Genomic DNA, 18,049 nt, shown 5'->3' with positions numbered 1-18,049 from the left:
TCAGACTTTTCTTCTGCAGCTTCCTCACGTCTCTCAGCCTTGAAAAGAGTCAAGGCCTTGCTCTGGATTAGGCTTTGGCTTGAGGAAATATTGTGCCTGGTTTGATCTTCTATCCAGACCACTAGATCTTCCTTCATATCAGCAATAAGTCTGTTTCACCTTCTTATCATTCATGTGTTCAGTGGAGTAGCATTTTCAATGTCCTTTGGGGAGTTTTCCTTGGCATTTACATGTTTGCTAACCATTTGGTGCAGGAGCCCTAGCTTTTGACCTATCTTGGCTTTAGACATTCTTTCTTCACTAAACTTAATCATTTCTAAGTTTTGATTTAAAGTGAGAGACATGCAACTCTTTCTTTCACTTGAATACTTAGAGGCCACTGTAAGGCTATTGATTAGCCTAATTTCAGTATTGTTTTATCTCATAGAATAGGGAGTCCTGAAGACAGTGAGAGAGATGGGGGAAGGGACTAGCTGGTAGAGCAGTCAGAACACACACATTTATTAAATTTGCCATCCTACATGAGAGTAGTTTAAAGTGCCCCCCCAAATTACTATTATAATAGTAACATCTAAGATCACTGATCACAGATCACCATAAAAAGTATAATAATACTGAAAATTTTGAAATATTGCAAGAATTACCAAAATGTGACACAGAGACACAAAGTTAGCAAATGCTTTTAGAAAATGAAGCCCATAGACTTGCTTGAGGTGTGGTTGCCACAAACTTTCAATTTGTAAAAAATGTAATATCTGTGAAGCTCAATAAAACAAGCTATGCCTGTACTACAAATCTCAAAGAGATCACCTCTTGGTGGCAAATTGCAAAGATAGCAGCCTTTGAGAACTGGATTAATGGAGATGAAAAAAGAATAAGAATTGCTTTTGTGAAGTGTTATAACATTATATATGTTGGGGTACAATTGCTTCTCTAATTCAAAGTTCTGTTACATGGTTTTTATGATCTTTATTGCTTCCCAGGTGGCTCACTAGTAAAGAATCCACCTATCAGTGCAGGAGACTCAGGAGACACAAATTTAATCCTTGGGTCAGAAAGATCCCCTGGAGAAGGAAATGGCAACCCACTCCAGCATTCTTCCCTGAAAAATCCCAATGAAGGCCTCCCTGGGAGGCTACAGTCCATGGGGTCACAAAGAATCGGATGTAACTGAGCGACTGAGCACACACACACACACATGCATGATCTTTATAAGTGGAAAATAACACTGAATGAACCATCTAATTATACCATTTGTCTCCTTCCAACACCACCAACATTCTGCACAACATATAATGTGACGGTGCTTGGTAATATTTTATTCATCCTTTTCATATGTGTGTCTGATTTTTGGAAAATGAATTGAAGCGATTATCCAGATAATTTAAAGTCATCTCTTTGCTTTATGCACAAATAACACCAAAACAAATCCTCTGGTATTAGAACCCCTATTCCTCTTAATGTCTGTAAATTGTCAGGCAGGTACAGATGGGGCTTATTGAACTAGGACCTATATCTTCTGTATCTGAAGGGTGTCTGACATATTGATTCCCAGTCACACTTGGCATTGTTAATAAGAATATAAATTCATTAGTTTCACATGATTCCTGGGTAGAATCCATTAAAAGAAAGTGAATAGTTCACATTTTCTATTTCTTGTGGGTAAGCTTAACTTGGAAAAAGCAGTTTGTTGTTCAGTAAAAACAAAAATATGCAAGACTACAAATCATATTTCTTTTGGAACTAATGACAAAGAGACTTTAATTTTTCATTTTATACCTTCAGGTGCTATTTGAATTTGTTACTAAGGGTGGTTTTTTTTTAAATGTAAAGATTAAATAGGTTGTAGAAAAATGTGAATATACTTAATGCTTCTGAACTGCATACTTTCAAAAAAAGACACACAAAAAAATCATAATCTTGACATAGAGCATGTTTCAATCATTTCAAATATTTTATTATGATAAAATAGTTTTACTTAGCAAAGCATTAAAATTTAAATAAAAAGAAGTAATATTTTAATTAGTGAAAAATTCAAAAGGAATGATATCCTAAACTTTAGAATATAAATTTAAAGCATAAAATTTAGAATGAGAATCTAAGCATCATTATATATTTGAGTACTACAAATATTATAAACCATATAGATGGACAATAATAAGAAAAATAAAGCAAGTTATTTTATAGGGCTGTATTATATAAAAGAATGCTATCATAGACATGAAATCCTAAAGAACATTATAAAGTTTAAATTTTCTACCAAAATAAACAGATCTACTGTGTGGATTTGTGGGGCTAGAATTCAGATGTCTTTGACAAGTGGCTTTGAAAAAAAATTATATACAAATTCTGAAATTGTACAGAGAATGTTTTTGGACGCATCCATGCATACTTTGCTAAGACCCCTATTTTATTTGCCACTAAAATGTCAATGTTTTACAGTAGCTGAAAAAGAAAGCCTATCATGAATGAGAATGGATCTTGAAAAGTCAGAGTGTCAGACTTGAGGTTCTAAGAAGTTCTTTATTATCTGGCCCAGAAGGAGGGAAGGCTGGGAGGTCCGTGAAGGATGACAATGTTAGTCACTTCTGGGACAAGGATGATGCTAAAAACAGATTGCAAACTGAAGTCAATAGGGTTTTGTTTATCTTTTCATTTGGATTTTTGCTGTTTTGGAAAATTTTCTTTGTCATCAGTTTAGAAAAATCTTTGCATCTTTATTGATTAAAAATAGTGTGCCTCTGGTGAGGATGATATCAGTTTAGTAAATATTTGCATGCTCATCATGTATGAGACCCTCTGTCAGGCATGAAGATGACCTCAAGGAGCTCTCAGTGGAGGAGACAGACATGCGTATAAACAGCTGCATGGCAAGAAGAGGGCCTGTGATCCATCATAAAAGGAGTCACCAGAATGCTTGGAGTGTAGAGAGGCAAATTGAGTTACTGATTTATTCAAAACACAGCATATGATAAAGCTCTTAGAAAAAGTGTCTTTTTAAAAGGCAGACATATGTTTAAGGAGAGGCTTACTTAGAAGGAAATAGCAGATTGCCCTAATTGTAAAGCTAATTCTGTAGCTAGTTTCTGTAATGCAGAAACTTTGGGAACACAGCAAAATACAAAGGGAGGGGGTGTTCAAATAACTTGTAATCCCATTTTATCTACGATAACCATTGTTAACACTGTGGCTTATGTCCTTTTGGTTTTTTTTCCAATGTTGATAAGTTAAATTTTAAATCATAACTCACTGTATTCTATAGACTGCTGTTTTCACATAACAATATATTAGAAACACCATCCAATGGATATATTTTTAAACATTACCTGTCTGAAAATTTCCTAGTAGTATCACACTCAGAGTACACATAGCAGTGAACACTCAACAGCCCAGACTATACCTACCTCCTTGGTTCTGAGAATCTGTAGTATGCCAAGTAAAAGATGAAGCCCGGACACGCTTTCTTGAAAACTCATTGCATTCTGTAAGAAATTCAATGTGAAGGGTAAAATTGATTGCAATAACAAATTAGTTTCAATCCATGATATGAGAGGAGAAATATAATTTCCTTTTCTCTAGATATATCATTGTTTGACAATATGTTAATGCCTGAAACTCAGTTTTAAATATTGGGGTTAATAGCTTGGTCATTATAAACTGACAGGCATATCATCCTGCTGTGAAACAGTTAGAAACAAGTTGCTTTGACAAAAAATTACATATAAATTCTGAAATTGTATAGAGAATGTTTTTGGAAGGTTGGAGGACAAGCAGTGGAGAGTCATAGGCTTTTAGTATTGCTAACATAATATTCTCAGGGACCTATATGTCATCTTTCAAAACAAAAGCCAGTCTATCTGTGTGCTTAAAAACAAGAAAAATGATTAGATTTGATATAGTCTGTGCCACATGCCAAAATGTTTTTGCCTACTTGTTTCTTGATAAAAAGATTGCTTTTGAAATATAGGATACAAGTCATTACCACGTTCTGCTGCTTCATATAGGATGTCATCTGCAGGTCTCTGGAAGGAAACAAAGCTGCCAATGAGAGCTGAGTGTTTGCTATTTTCAAATCACATTTCCACCCTGTCACTTCATAAGAGAGTTCTCAAAAGCAAGGTCTTTTCAGCTAGGCTAGGAAAAGCGGCTCACTAAGGGTTGGGTTTTTCTTTAGTTTTGGGGGTTAGCAGGATAAGTTGTCTCCATAAGCAATAATGAGTAACAAGAAAATACTAGTTAAGCTACTAATACTATCATGTCTTTCAAAGCAAGTGCTTTTAGTATGAGGCTGAAAAAAGCAAATGGAGTCCTTAAGATTTCTTTTGAATCATTATTGCAGTTTTGAACTTATTTTATATCCATTTTAAGCTAGGTCAATGGTCAGGACCCATCATGAGCCCTAACTCTTCTAATCTCTTTCAGTCCCTCCCCCTTCCCAGTCACTCCAAAAAAACAGATAATTTTGGTAAATATTATGTTATCCATAGTTTCAGGATAAGGTCTCTGGCTTCCCATTTCAGCCAAATTGCTACTAGTAAATCCCTACTATGTAAATATTCTCAGTTACAACTCTTGCTATGTGAAAAAGAATAAATTTATGCAGCATTGATATAATTTAGTACAGCTAGCTTCTCAAAATACAGTCTTCTTTGTCAAAGTAAAAATCAAACAAAGAAAAGTAACTTGACCTTACCTTAAAAGTTTGTTCTCTCTTTTCAAAAACAAATATTGGTTGAGCAATGACAGATTTTTCTGTAAAAGAAAAAGAACATGCAAGAAATCAAACAACACACCGACATTTCTAACACCAACTAAAAATACTTGAAGATATTTTGGTTTTGTATTTTTCCCTGCCTTTGGGTAAACTCCAAACTGTTTTATATGAATGGTTTAATTGGCATATTTACAAATGATTTTAACAGTTAATTACAGAAGGAAATACTTGGGGAAAGTAATATGTTTCCATAAATAGATTACTCCATTAAAAGAACATCCTTTTAAGTGTTTAAGGAAAACAAAATATAATTACCTGCATTTAGAAACTCATCATGACACAGTGACTAACACTTTTTCAAAATAAACAATGAAATAAAAAAAATTTTTAACCTTTTAAATAAAAAATTTCAAAGGATGAAAAATCACATGTGAAAATAGTGCTTCTACTTGGGTTGGATCTCAAATATAAATGGTATCAGAGATCAGATCAGATCAGTCTCTCAGTCGTGTCCAAATCTTTGCGACCCCATGAATCGCAGCACGCCAGGCCTCCCTGTCCATCACCAACTCCCAGAGTTCACTCAGACTCACGTCCATCGAGTCAGCGATGCCATCCAGCCATCTCATCCTCTGTCGTCCCCTTCTCCTCCTGCCCCCAATCCCTCCCAGCATCACAGTCTTTTCCAATGAGTCAACTCTTCGCATGAGGTGGCCAAAGTACTGGAGTTTCAGCTTTAGCATCATTCCTTCCAAAGAAATCCCAGGGCTGTTCTTCTTCAGAATGGACTGGTTGGATCTCCCTGCAGTCCAAGGGACTCTCAAGAGTCTTCTCCAACACCACAGTTCAAATTCATAAATGGTATAGATATACTTAAATGATCCAGAATTAACTCATCTTTCCTTGACTAGAGTAGATATATACTGTCATGTTTTCAATATTTAGACTAAGAATCAGTTTTAAACAGTGTTGTAAAGTAAGTATTTTGTCTTCAGCCCTTCCAACCTCATTAATCTTTCGTATTTTCCTATCTTAGGTAATGCTAGAAAGGAACTCATTCACTCTAGGGCATAAGTGAGTGATGACTGCATTAAATATCAGCACTCTAAAATTCATAGGGAAGATTATATAGTTGTAAAAAGCTTGGGCTCTGGAGTTAGGGAAGAATGTGTTCAAATATAATTTCCACATGTAATTGACAATATACTTTTGGAAAAAATATGCCTGTACCTTTAGTTTTTCCCTCCCCTCATCCCCCCAAAAAAAGATTATAACAGTACTTATGTGAAAATTAAATGGATTTTTAGATATAATTACTTAGATTTTGACAAGACCCAAAAAAAACCTGAAAAAAAGGATATTCAATACGTGGCGTGACACCAATCCTGATTCCAAAACTCACAGCTGACAGGCTAACTTATGACTGCACTTTCTGGATAAGCCTAAATATGATCTCAGAAGTTTTCTCATTTTAGACTTCCCGCAGCCATTACTGATGTGTTGTCCCGGTATAGAAGCTGAGGTAATTTTCCATCACTGGCTGAATAAATAGAAGTCTAGCTGAAGAACTTCGAGGAACTACCAGATAATTATATCTTTTATACGCCAGAAAGGGACTCTCCAGTTACCCACAATCTTATCCCATAATAGTGTGTCAAAACTCTGCCAGACCACCCACTGCCAGCTCCTGGGCCCCTGTGAACTTGGGCACCTTCTTTCAGTCCAGCGAGATAAGCTTCACCTTCTTTATACACGTGCTTCTGTGCTGTCTGCCCTTGCAGCCAAGTGAACCGCAGCAGAAAATGCTCACAACACACTGGCATTGCCATCTAGATTAAACTGTAGCTCAAGTCTTCCTTCTTTCTTAGAACAGGGTCCTTTTTCAGCCATTACATTGGATTGAAGAAGTGAGATCTCTAATGACTTTGAAAGAAAATAGTTTTTGTGAATGTGTAGTGGAATACTTATAAACTGGAATACTAAGTGGGCCTCTTCTAAATTGGACTTAGGATAGTCATCCTTAAAGTAGTATGACTTGACCTAACTCTAAACAAATACTAAGTTGACTTTTCCTCTACCCAAAAGAAAAAAAAAACTAAAAACAGGCAGAAGTGATCTACAGTGGCAGCATTAAGTAGGAAATTATACTGGGTTACTTGTAGTTTGGAGGGCATATGGTAAAGTAGGAAGGCAATTTTTATTCATCAGATCAACAAATATTTATTGATTATATATATATATATATTTCTTTTTTTTTACTAGATACACATTGTCTATCTGAAAGGTTATTAGCCTTACTGTAGCCATCTTCTCTCCCTAACACTGTCCAGCTCATTAGTTAGAAAGCAGGTTAGTTACCTGTTAGAAAGTTACCTGTTAGTTAGTTATCTATTAGTTAGAAAGGAGGTTAATTATCTCCTCTCCCATCTAGATTCTCTTCCCCTCTCCCAAGGCAGTCCTTTGACTCCAAAGACAAAGTTAAAAGTAAACACTTATCAAGCTGTTAGATTCACAGCAATTTTCTAAACTGACCCAATAGGAAAACTTGAAAATAAGATCACGGTCCTTAAAGTGGTATATTTTAAATTGTATCCTTTTTTATTTCTAATGTGTTCATTGATCACTTGTTCATTAATCCACTTATTCAAGACACTTTGCAAGGCAAGAGAGAGAGGACACTGGTATAAGATGAGTCTGAAGATGAAAATGGAATTTTGAAAAGCCTTGCAGTTTGTGCCAAGGAGTTTTGTTTTTATTCCAAGAAAGACAGAAAGCCAATAAGAGATTTTAAGTGGGGGAGTGATTCACTCTGATATATATTTTGTTTTTGAAGATCACTCTGCCTGCTGTGTAGAAAATGGCTCAGAGGGGGAAGGGAGTGAGGGAGAGGAATAAGGAATCTAGGAGCTAGTCCAAATTCTAGAGGAGAACTGACAAGATTGCTCTTTATCTCTTTCTTAATCTCACATCCATGATTTTTTCAGGAAAATAGAATAAAAGTTTAAAATACAGTCTTCTGTTAAAGAGAATGAAAATAAGGAGATGGGGAAGAAAAATTTTAAAGATTTAACAAAATTTTGTTTTGCCTGTTTTAAGGTTCATGTAGCATTTAAAGAATGCCTATATTCGTTGTTGTTTTCTAAAATGCTTCATTAAGAGAAGACATTCATTCATCCCACAAATGTTGTACTAAGTACTGGTAATGCAGAAGTGTGATGGTTTAGTCCCAAAGTTGTCTCCAACCCCTTGCGATCCCATGAGCTGTGTAGTCTGCCAGGCTCCTCTGTCCATGAAATTCTCCAGGCAAGAATACTGGAGTGGGTTGCCACTTCCTGCTCCAAGGGATCTTCCTGACTCAGGGATCGAACCTACATCTCCTGCTTGGCAGGCAGATTCTTTATCACTGAGCCCTCTGGGAAGCCTGTTACATTCAGGAGGAGCACAGAAAGTACCATCTATGTAACTTAGTCAATCTCAGTTCACTTGTATTTCTGCTCCACAATGGAGGAATACTGTGGCCTAGCACGTTTATCTGTCACCTTGTCTAAATTAATTCTTTAAATTTATTTATGGATTAAATGTGATTTCTACCATGTTTCCAGATACTTTCAGATGAAGAAACTGAGGTTCCGTTAAGCCACTTGCTCAAAGTCACACTAGTAGTAAGTGAGAAAAGGCTTTAAACCCAGAGCGCCCTCCCATAAATCCATTTTCTTAGCTCTCACAGGTCATACTAACATACCTACAACTCTACCAACACAATGTTATGTTCTCAGTGTATAATACATACCATCCAGTACCACACCAGGGAAAAATCAGCATAAAATCATAGCACTTACATTTTTTTAACCTTGTCAATGTTGACTGATCATGCATATGTATCTCTACCATGTCAGAAATCACAATGAAACAATAATAAAGGCTTGGGTAATTTTTTTTGGTTGGGGAACCAGAGAGCAGGGAGGAGAGGTACCACAAAGACAAGGAAAACTGAAGGCAAATAATAGTGACAGAATTTTGGAAGCTATAAAGTAGAAGAATAAGTGATACCCTTAAGCCAGCTGTGGGACTACTAAAGAAGCAAGCTGGCTGAGTCCCCACAGAGCCACCAAAAGTCCAAGGATGGGTATCATTGAATATTTCTGGAAGCAGAAGTGAAAATTGGCTGAAAATAGGAAGTAGTTTTGTCTATTTGAGAACCAAGCAACTGTCTCCCTCTCACTCAAGCAGAAGACTCAGGGGTTCCTCCCTAGAAAAGATGAAACAGCAGACAAAGCTTAAAGTGGAGGTTCTATAATGAAAAGATGGGCATTAGGTGAAAGTTTACATACTCTGTTAGTTTCCTGCTGTTGCTATAGCAAATTAGGACACTCCTAGTTCTTGAAAACAATACAAATTTATAATCTTAAAGTTCTGGAGGCCAGAAGTCTACACTGGGCCAGCAGGTTTGTGTTCCTTCTGTTCGGGAAAGTTCGGGAAAGACTCCATGTCCTTTCCTTTTCTAGCTTCTAGAGGCCGCCTCATATCTTGACCTGTGGCCCTGCATCACTCCAACGTCTGCTTCTACTGTCGTATCTCCTTCTGTGACTCTGACAGTCACCTCCTTCTTTGTCCTATGATGACCTTTGTGATGGCAGTGTGCCTATGCAAATCATCTAAGATAATCCCCCCATCTCAGATCCTTAACATCCACTGGGTTTCTTTTGCCATATAAGGTACACATTTATAGGTTCTGGGCATTAGGATATTGACATCTTTAGGGGGTTGTTATTCTGCCTATCATGCATACAAAATATTAAAGTTCTGAGTACTCTCTACTTATCTCACAGAACGGTAGCAGCCAGGTTTACTTCCTTTAGTCAGGAAATTATAAGATTCTTCTCTGGAGGGTCTGACTAACCCCAAAGAAGAGGAACAAAAGATACTGACAAGGGGGTTTATTGGTGAAAGATCAAACCAGATGATGAGTCCCCAATTCAAGTGCACATAGCCACCAATGAGCTTTTTAGTGAGCGCCCCTTTCTTAAATACAAGCAGGTAATCAAGCATCACCAGACACAAAAATTCAGTGATTGAGTGAACAGGAGGAAAGGAAATTGGAGGGAAAAGACTAGACAGAGAGCTTAAGGTATATTTTATAAAATTATATGTATATAATTTATTTTCATACATAATATATATTTTAAAATTATAGGTGTAATATGCATATAATTAATATTTTCACAAATATGAAACATCCATGAAGCAAAATCAGAATACTATTTTTTTAGAAAAAGCAACACAGAGCAAGAATAAGCTTTTAGAAATTTAGACTTTAAAATATGTATCAAAAGAATCAATACCGACTTAAAAAATCAATAGATTTGGAGAATATAATTGTGTAAATACCCCAGATCGCAGAGCACAAGAACAGAAATGAAAAATATGAGAATATATAAGAAAACTCAGATGATCAATCCAAGAACCACTTCAATACCTAATAGAAGCTCTAGAGAAAGAGAATAGAGGAAAAAGATGGGATGAAATCATCAACAAATAAATCATTAAAATTCCCCCAAATCAAAAGACCTAGGTTTCCAGTTTGAAAGAGCCAATAAATACTTAGAACAATACATGAAGACAGAACAATACCTATGAAATCTTAGAACACTACAAAGAGAAGGTCTCATTGGCACGGAGAAGGGAGTAAAGTCACATACAAAGAGTCAGGTGCCAGAATGACTTTCGGAGTCACAACAACAATCCTGTAAAAAATTGGTATCGGTGATTTTATTTACAAAGCAGAAATAGAGACACAGATGTAGGAATATGTATGAATACCAAAGGGAAAAGGCAGGAGGATGGGAGGAACTGGTCGACTGGGATTGACATATAAACGCTTGGCAGTAGCGGTGTTAGTCGCTAGTCATGTCCGACTCTTTGTGACCCCATGGACTGTAGCCCCCAGGCCCCTCTGTCCAGGGGATTCTCCAGGCAAGAATACTGGAGTGGGTTGCCATTCTCTTCTCCAGAGAAACACTTGATACTATGTATAAAATAGGTAACTAGTGAGAACCTACTATGCGGCACAGGGAACTCTACTCAATGCTCTGTGGTGACCTAAATGGGAAGGAAATTTTAAAAGCAGGGGATATATGTAGATGCACAGCTGATTCACTTTGCTGTACAGCAGAAACTAACACAACATTGTAAAGCAACTATATTCCAATAAAAAATTTTAAAATAAGAAACCAAAGGAGCAATGCTTTTAACACTCTGAAAAGATTTCCAATCTAAAACTATGTGCTAATACAAAGTATTGATTAAGTGTAATGACATGATAAAAACATTTCCAACTGTAAGCTCTCAAATATACATATGTATTCCATATACACCTGGTCTCCAAAGGAGATGCCTCCAAAGGAGGTGCTTTACCAAAAAGAGCTGGTAAACTAAGGAACCAAGAAACAGGGGCACCAACTCAAAAAGAGATGAAGGCAACCGCTAGGAAAATGGCGAGAGGATAGCCCAGAACGACCACAGTACACCAATGGCAGAGAAAAATCAGTCCACAGTGGGGGAGGTCCCTGAAGCAATGCTAGAAAAGAAGTCTCCAAAAAGATGGAGCTAAAAGCAATTGAATATCTCAAGTAACTGAATATTTTGAAATGATATTTATATCATTTGAAGAAAGTTTGGGGATTGACTGGCAACTAGTATGTGGAGAACTAAGAAAACAAAAGAAAATGATGACACAATTATTAAATCTAGAGAAAACAAAAAGTTGAGCAGTAAAAGAAAAGTAATCAAAATATATTACACGGTTACAGTGATGTGAATACTGAATATTGATGTAATCAAACTTCTAATATAATGATTTTGGGAAGATGGGGGAATGAAAAGTGTACATGTGTTGGTGGTAGTAGTTGAAGGGGTCAGAGAAATCTATGAAAGGAACCTAAATGCTTCCATAGTTTCAAACCACTAGCACTTAAACATAAATATAAAGAGGTATTAAAATTTTAAAAAGAGGTATTAAAAATAGATGTATAAATATAAAGAGGTAGAACTAAATGCCTGGTACTTGGTTATAGGCCAGAATACTGGAGTGGGTAGCCTTTCCCTTCTCCAGGGGATCTTCCCAACCCAGGGATCAAACCCATGTCTCCCACCTTGCGGGCAGATTCTTTACCAGTTGAGCCACAAGGGAAGCCCAAGAATACTAGAATGGGTAGCCTATGCCTTCTCCAGGGTATCTTCCCAACCCAGGAATTGAACTGGGGTCTCCTGCATTGCAGGCAGATTCTCTACCAACGGAGTTATCAGAAAAGCCCTGGTTATATGGAGGTTAATACAAAAGATGGCTGTGAGTTGGATGCTGTTACTTCGGGGACCCAGAAAAAAGGTAGAGAAAGGAGCAAGGGAGATTGCAATTTTTTTTTCTAGAAAAGTCTTGTAGGACTATTTGGTTCCTTAAACCACATGAATATATATATATATATATATATATATATATATATATATATATAACTTTGGAAAAAGAAAAACTAAATTTAAAAATAATTTTTTTCTACCATAGTGTCAAACACCCATGATTGAAGGACAATTCTCAAGCTCCTGACCAATGATAGAATTCTTATTGAGTTATATTGCTTAACAAGCATCCAGTATCTTATTTCTTGGATCTAACTGTTCTTTGCATAGAAATATATGGAAATAAAGGTGTGAGCAAGACGGATTCACTGGGTTCAGAGTGCAATAAAAACCTCTGAATGACTAAAGATCTGCTCTTCATAAAGCTGTCTAATCTATTGAAAGGTATTTTATGTATTTGTCCTTCACCTCCGTTCAAAACACTCCTTCACATCTCCAAACAAGAATGCAATCTTGTGCATGATGCCTAATGAGGGAACTTTGTTCTTCAGGATTCTAAGGTAATATATGGTGAGTGTTAACAGTAAATATACATTCCTTTTCTCCCCATTCTAATGTGTACCATCATTTTCCCCAAAGTTTTGGGTGAGTTGTAAGGTCTTCTTTCTACATTTTTCCCCCCAATATATTTAATTAGCACTCAGTCTCTGACATGGAGAAGGAAATAGCAACCTACTCCAGTGTTCTTGCCTGGAGAATCACAGGGATGGTGGAGCCTGGTGGGCTGCCATCTACAGGGTCGCACAGAATTGGACACGACTGAAGCGACTTAGCAGCAGCAGCAGTCTCTGACAAAAGGGCTTCTCTGGTGGCTCAGAGGTTAAAGCGTCTGCCTCCAATGCGGGAGACCTGGCTTTGATCCCTGGGTTGGGAAGATCCCCTGGAGAAGGAAATGGCAATCCACTCCAGTGGGTTCTGGAGAATCCCATGGACAGAGGAGCCTGGTAGGCTACAGTCCATGGGGTCGCAAAGAGTCGGGCACGACTGAGCGACTCTGACAAAGCTATTTCATGTAGAAAAGTAAGTGGAGGATTTTCAGTCATCTCGAAGAAGGAGGTTTGAAAGTATCCACTGAGCCAAAAGCAGATCTGAAAGAGAAGGAAGAGGCAGAACAGAGTGCCTTTGGCTGAGAATCCCAGTGGGCACGGGGGCAGGCAGCTCCAGGGGCCCCAGGTTTCTGCTATATAGCTTCGCTCACCTAGAATCTGGCAGACTGCTTCATCTTGCTTGGTAGTTTAGAATAGTTAAGGTGAAAATTCAGTTTTCCAGATTGGATGCTGCTGCTGCTAAGTCGCTTCAGTCGTGCCCAACTCTGTGCGACCCCATAGACGGCAGCCCACCAGGCTCCCCCATCCCTGGGATTCTCTAGGCAAGAACACTGGAGTGGGTTGCCATTTCCTCCTCCAATGCATGGAAGTGAAAAGAGAGAGTGAAGTCGCTCAGTTCGTGTCCGACTCATAGTTCGTGTCTGACTCGTAGCTATCCCATCTACTGCAGCCTGCCAGGCTCCTCCGTCCATGGGATTTTCCAGGCAAGAGTACTGGAGTGGGGTGCCAATAGAACCAGGCTAATGCAACTAGGGCCGAAAAGGTTGTGGAAACAATCTTGGCAGGAAAGACAGTGGCAACAATACCCCTGGGAGGACTGGGCATTGCCAAATAGGTCACCACTAATTGCTACTAGGGGAATTATCCACTTGGACTGGGGCCCTGCATTTTCCTCTCCTTTTCTTCCTGGATCTTCCCATGTGTCTCTGCCACATCCTCTTTTCTCATTTCTTCTCCTGTGCACAGTCTCACCCCAAGCTCCAGTACTATCTTTTATGTCACTGTCTTCTTCTCTTTTACTCATGTCTGGCTCTCTCAACTGCTCAAAGCATGGATTTTGGAGTTATGAAGTCAGATAATCCTAGAGATGTGCTTTAAAAAAAAGGACTTCCCTGGTGGCTCAGATGGTAAAAGCGTCTGCCTACAATGCAGAAGACCAGGGTTCGATCCCTGGGTCGGGAAGGTCCCCTGGAGAAGAAAATGGCAACCCACTCCAGTGCTCTTGCCTTGAAAATCCTATGGGTGGAGGAGCCTGGTAGGCTACAGTCCATGGGGTCGCAAAGAGTTGGACATGACTGAACGACTTCACTTTCACACGGCTTAGCTCTCTCATCTCTCTTGGTATATATTTTCAAAGGGTTCTTATGAATGAAGAGTGAAGCAATGTGTGCCTGTGTGACTACCTGGAACAGCTTCTTCAAACCTTTTTGGAGCAAGGCAGAATTTCTGTCCATCCATCTGCCATATACACACACATCTCTACACATATCTGCTTCCCTGGTGGCTCAGTCAGTAAAGAATCCGCCTGCAAAGCAGGAGATTCGGATTAGATCCCTAAGTTGGGAGGATCCCTGGGAGAAGGAAATGGCAACCCACTCCAGTATTTTTGCCTGGGAAATCCCATGAACAGAGGAGCCTGGCAGACTACAGTCTGTGAAGTCGCAAGAGTCGGACATGACTGAGCGACTAAACCACCTACACATACCCAAGTGTATACATCCATATGTATACAGGCATGCCTAAACATATGGTAATATGTCAGAGCACAGATTGCACAGAAGACACTCAAGGTTAGCTTCCCTGCCCTCCTCCCCTCCAGTCCTATGACACTGCCGTCACCTAGCTACCCTGTTAGCTCTGGGGAAATTTTCTCATTGTTCCTCAAAGTTCTTTCCTTTTCCTTTCTCTTATCACCTTATTCTTATCCCTGGTTTTCTTCTCACTTCTTCTTGTTGCACTCCAATTGTTTTTTTTAATATCAGGAAGTTTCAGAATTTAGGCCATGGTCGTGGTCCATTGATAGTTTTAGAGGTCCTTGCTCGTCACAGTGTGGGCCATACAGACAGCAACATTGGCTGGGGACTTGTTAGAAATGCGGGCTCTTGGGCCCCATTCCAGACCTCCTGCCTCAGAATCTGCATTTTTACAAAATCCACAGCTGGTTTGTGCTCATGTTTGAAGAAAAGTCCTCTTGAGCACCTCTAGGTGTCTGCCCACTGAGACCAAATCTAGGAAGATGGAAGTGGAGACTCTTGGGAGTCTACAAGTCCTACAAGAGGTTTAGTGACTAAAGCTCCAGACATTTTGAATAACCTGACAATGAATGAGAAAATAATTACTACTCAAACCACATACTATGATTATTTTGATTCAGTGTAAGATGAAGTCAAGGGCTACTGAAGACCTAAAAAGAAATGTCTGTAGTTAGGATATTGAAATCAGTCATTCAGATATTCTGCTTGAAACAATGAATGATTTCCTCTCTGATGCATTTTCTCTCTTCTGTTTTAATAATATGTCTGAAATCTGAGTAAAGGAAATTTTTGTTTAGAAAATATTTTGGCTTGGGTTTATTAAATGTCCCAAATGTTAAAATGCTTATTTCTGCAAAGAAAAAATTTAGCCTGAAAGCATCAGATCAGATCAGTCACTCAGTCATGTCCGACTCTTCGCGACCCCATGAATCGCAGCACGCCAGGCCTCCCTGTCCATCACCAACTCCCAGAGTTCACCCAGACTCATGTCCATCGAGTCAGTGATGCCATCCAGCCATCTCATCCTGTCATCCCCTTCTTCTCTCGCCCCCAGTCCCTCCCAGCATCAGAGTCTTTTCCAATGAGTCAACTCTTTGCATGAGGTGGCCAAAGTACTGGAGTTTCAGCTTTAGCATCATTCCCTCCAAAGAAATCCCAGGGCTGATCTCCTTTAGAATGGACTGGTTAGATCTCCTTGCAGTCCAAGGGACTCTCAAGAGTCTTCTCCAACACCACACTTCAAAAGCATCAATTCTTTGGCGTTCAGCCTTCTTCACAGTCCAACTCTCACATCCATACATGACCACAGGAAAAACCATAGCCTTGACTAGATGAACCTTTGTTGGCAAAGTAATGTCTCTGCTTTTGAATATGCTATCTAGGTTGGTCATAACTTTCCTTCCAAGGAGTAAGCGTCTTTTAATTTCATGGCTGCAGTCACTATCTGCAGTGATTTTGGAGCCCCCAAAAATAAAGTCTGACACTGTTTCCACTGTTTCCCCATCTATTTCCCATGAAGTGATGGGACCGGATGCCATGATCTTCGTTTTCTGAATGTTGAGCTTTAAGCCAACTTTTTCACTCTCCACTTTCACCTTCATCAAGAGGCTTTTGAGTTCCTCTTCACTTTCTGCCATAAGGGTAAACTACATTAAAATCATTTTGTCAAAGATTTTTCAACAGGAATTTAAAACATCTAAAGTCTCAACTATAAAAATATCTTGTAGAATAAAGATAAATTATGGCAGGTGATCTTAATCTCTGTATGGAACCTCAGGAAGAAGAGGTGTAGAAAGTCTGAATCACAATCTTGATTTTAAAAAAGCTTCAAATCTATAAATATTAAATAAATTATTATAAGATAGTTTGAACAAATGACAACTTACAGCCCCAAAAGAAAAAGGAATCTGTGCCAATTCACAATGAAACTTTGTCATGAGACATTCTGTACTTACCTCTAGCTATCTACGGAGGAACTCTGTAAAAATGCAAAAGCCATGAACTGAATAACAAATTACCTAGCAAAATATTTTTTAAAATATGTCTTTACAAAAGGGGATGGTAAAGCCACAGTCATTGTTAACTATGATAGGACACTCTTGATTCTTCTTTATCAGATGCTTTGTACTGACTGACTTGAAGGTAAAATAATCAGGACCCCAGAGGGAAACAGGCGGTTCATACCCGAAATTGCCAAGCCAAACCTCACAAAGCACCAGCTCAACTTGAGATGCAAGAGAAATGGATGCTATTGAAACAATTCCAGCCTGGTCGTCCCTGCTAAAGTTATAATCAATTGTGTACTATGAATGCAAGCATGTTGTAATAAATACAGTATGTGAAGTAAAAGGGAGCTTCCCTGGTGGCTCAGTTGGTAAAGAATCCACCTGCAATGCAGGAAACCCAGGTTTGATCCCTGGGTACGGAAGATCCTCTTTAGAAGGAAATGGCTACCTACTCCAATATTCTTGCCTGGAGAATCCATCAACAGAGGAGCCTGGCAGGCTACAGTCTATGGGGTCACAAAGAGTCAGACATGACTAAACATCTGAGTATATTATTATATCAAGTAAAAGGAGACAATACTGGCTCTTTTCAACCCAGTTGTGAATTTTTTGAACTATTCTAGATTTTTGTTGGAAATGGAGTTATAAACTGCCTGCTCTAAGAAATCTAACACTTTTTGATTCATTGTGAGCACACACTTGAGAAAAAGGAATAAAACAAAGGAAGCTATTCTTTTTCTCATCAATACCACGCTGATGAATGACTCATTTTCAGAATGGGGCATTCTAAAAAGGACATTGGAGAAGAAGATGAGAAAACTCTCTCTCAACCCACTGAAAACAACCATTACCACCAAGAACTTTGTCAAATCCATCACACTTTCTGAATTCATCTGCTTTTATGCTGCTAATCTTCAAGAGATTCATTCATTGTAAATTCCAAAGACTTTAGACTCTTTTCTCCACTGGTTTGTGTTGTTGCCATTGTTCAGTCACTAAGTCATGTTTGACTTTTTGCGACCCCATGGACTGCAGCACGCTAGGCTTTCCTGTCCTTCACTATCTCCCGGAGTTTGTTCAAACTCATGTCCACTGTGTTGGTGGTGCTATCTAACCATCTCATCCTCTGCTGCCCCATTCTCCTGTTGCCTGGTTTGTATGTTGGTCTAAATATAGACACAGATTGGTTTTGAAAAACCAAGACATAAAAATAAAGTATCTGATATGAGCCAGAACCAAAAAGAACCAGAGATTGTATCACACAGAGACCTTACTACCCTTCTGGAGGTAGGCCCAAGGCCCTGAAACACCTCACCCCAACCTCAACACCAAATC

The 18,049-nt window shown here is 38.6% G+C and overlaps 1 protein-coding gene across 5 annotated transcripts in view; it reads right to left on the bottom strand.

Annotated features, from left to right (window-relative positions):
* RANBP3L (RAN binding protein 3 like) overlaps positions 1-18,049 on the bottom strand; it is a 54,968-nt gene that overhangs the window by 22,838 nt on the left and 14,081 nt on the right. For 4 of the 5 annotated variants that reach the window (XM_019983165.2, XM_070774757.1, XM_070774755.1 and 1 more), the window contains 3 exons: positions 4,694-4,752; positions 3,983-4,022; positions 3,405-3,482 (listed from right to left, as the gene is read on the bottom strand). In XM_019983165.2, the coding sequence (XP_019838724.2) occupies positions 3,405-3,482; positions 3,983-4,022; positions 4,694-4,752 (177 nt within the window). The remainder of the gene's footprint in view (positions 1-3,404; positions 3,483-3,982; positions 4,023-4,693; positions 4,753-18,049) is intronic. The other variant, XM_070774758.1, reaches the window with a different exon arrangement.

The sequence above is a fragment of the Bos indicus genome, chromosome 20 (genome assembly GCF_029378745.1).
Source record: "Bos indicus isolate NIAB-ARS_2022 breed Sahiwal x Tharparkar chromosome 20, NIAB-ARS_B.indTharparkar_mat_pri_1.0, whole genome shotgun sequence".
NCBI lineage: Eukaryota > Metazoa > Chordata > Mammalia > Artiodactyla > Bovidae > Bos > Bos indicus.
Note: the sequence above shows the minus strand (reverse complement) of the source record. Positions and strands in the feature narration are given on the sequence as shown.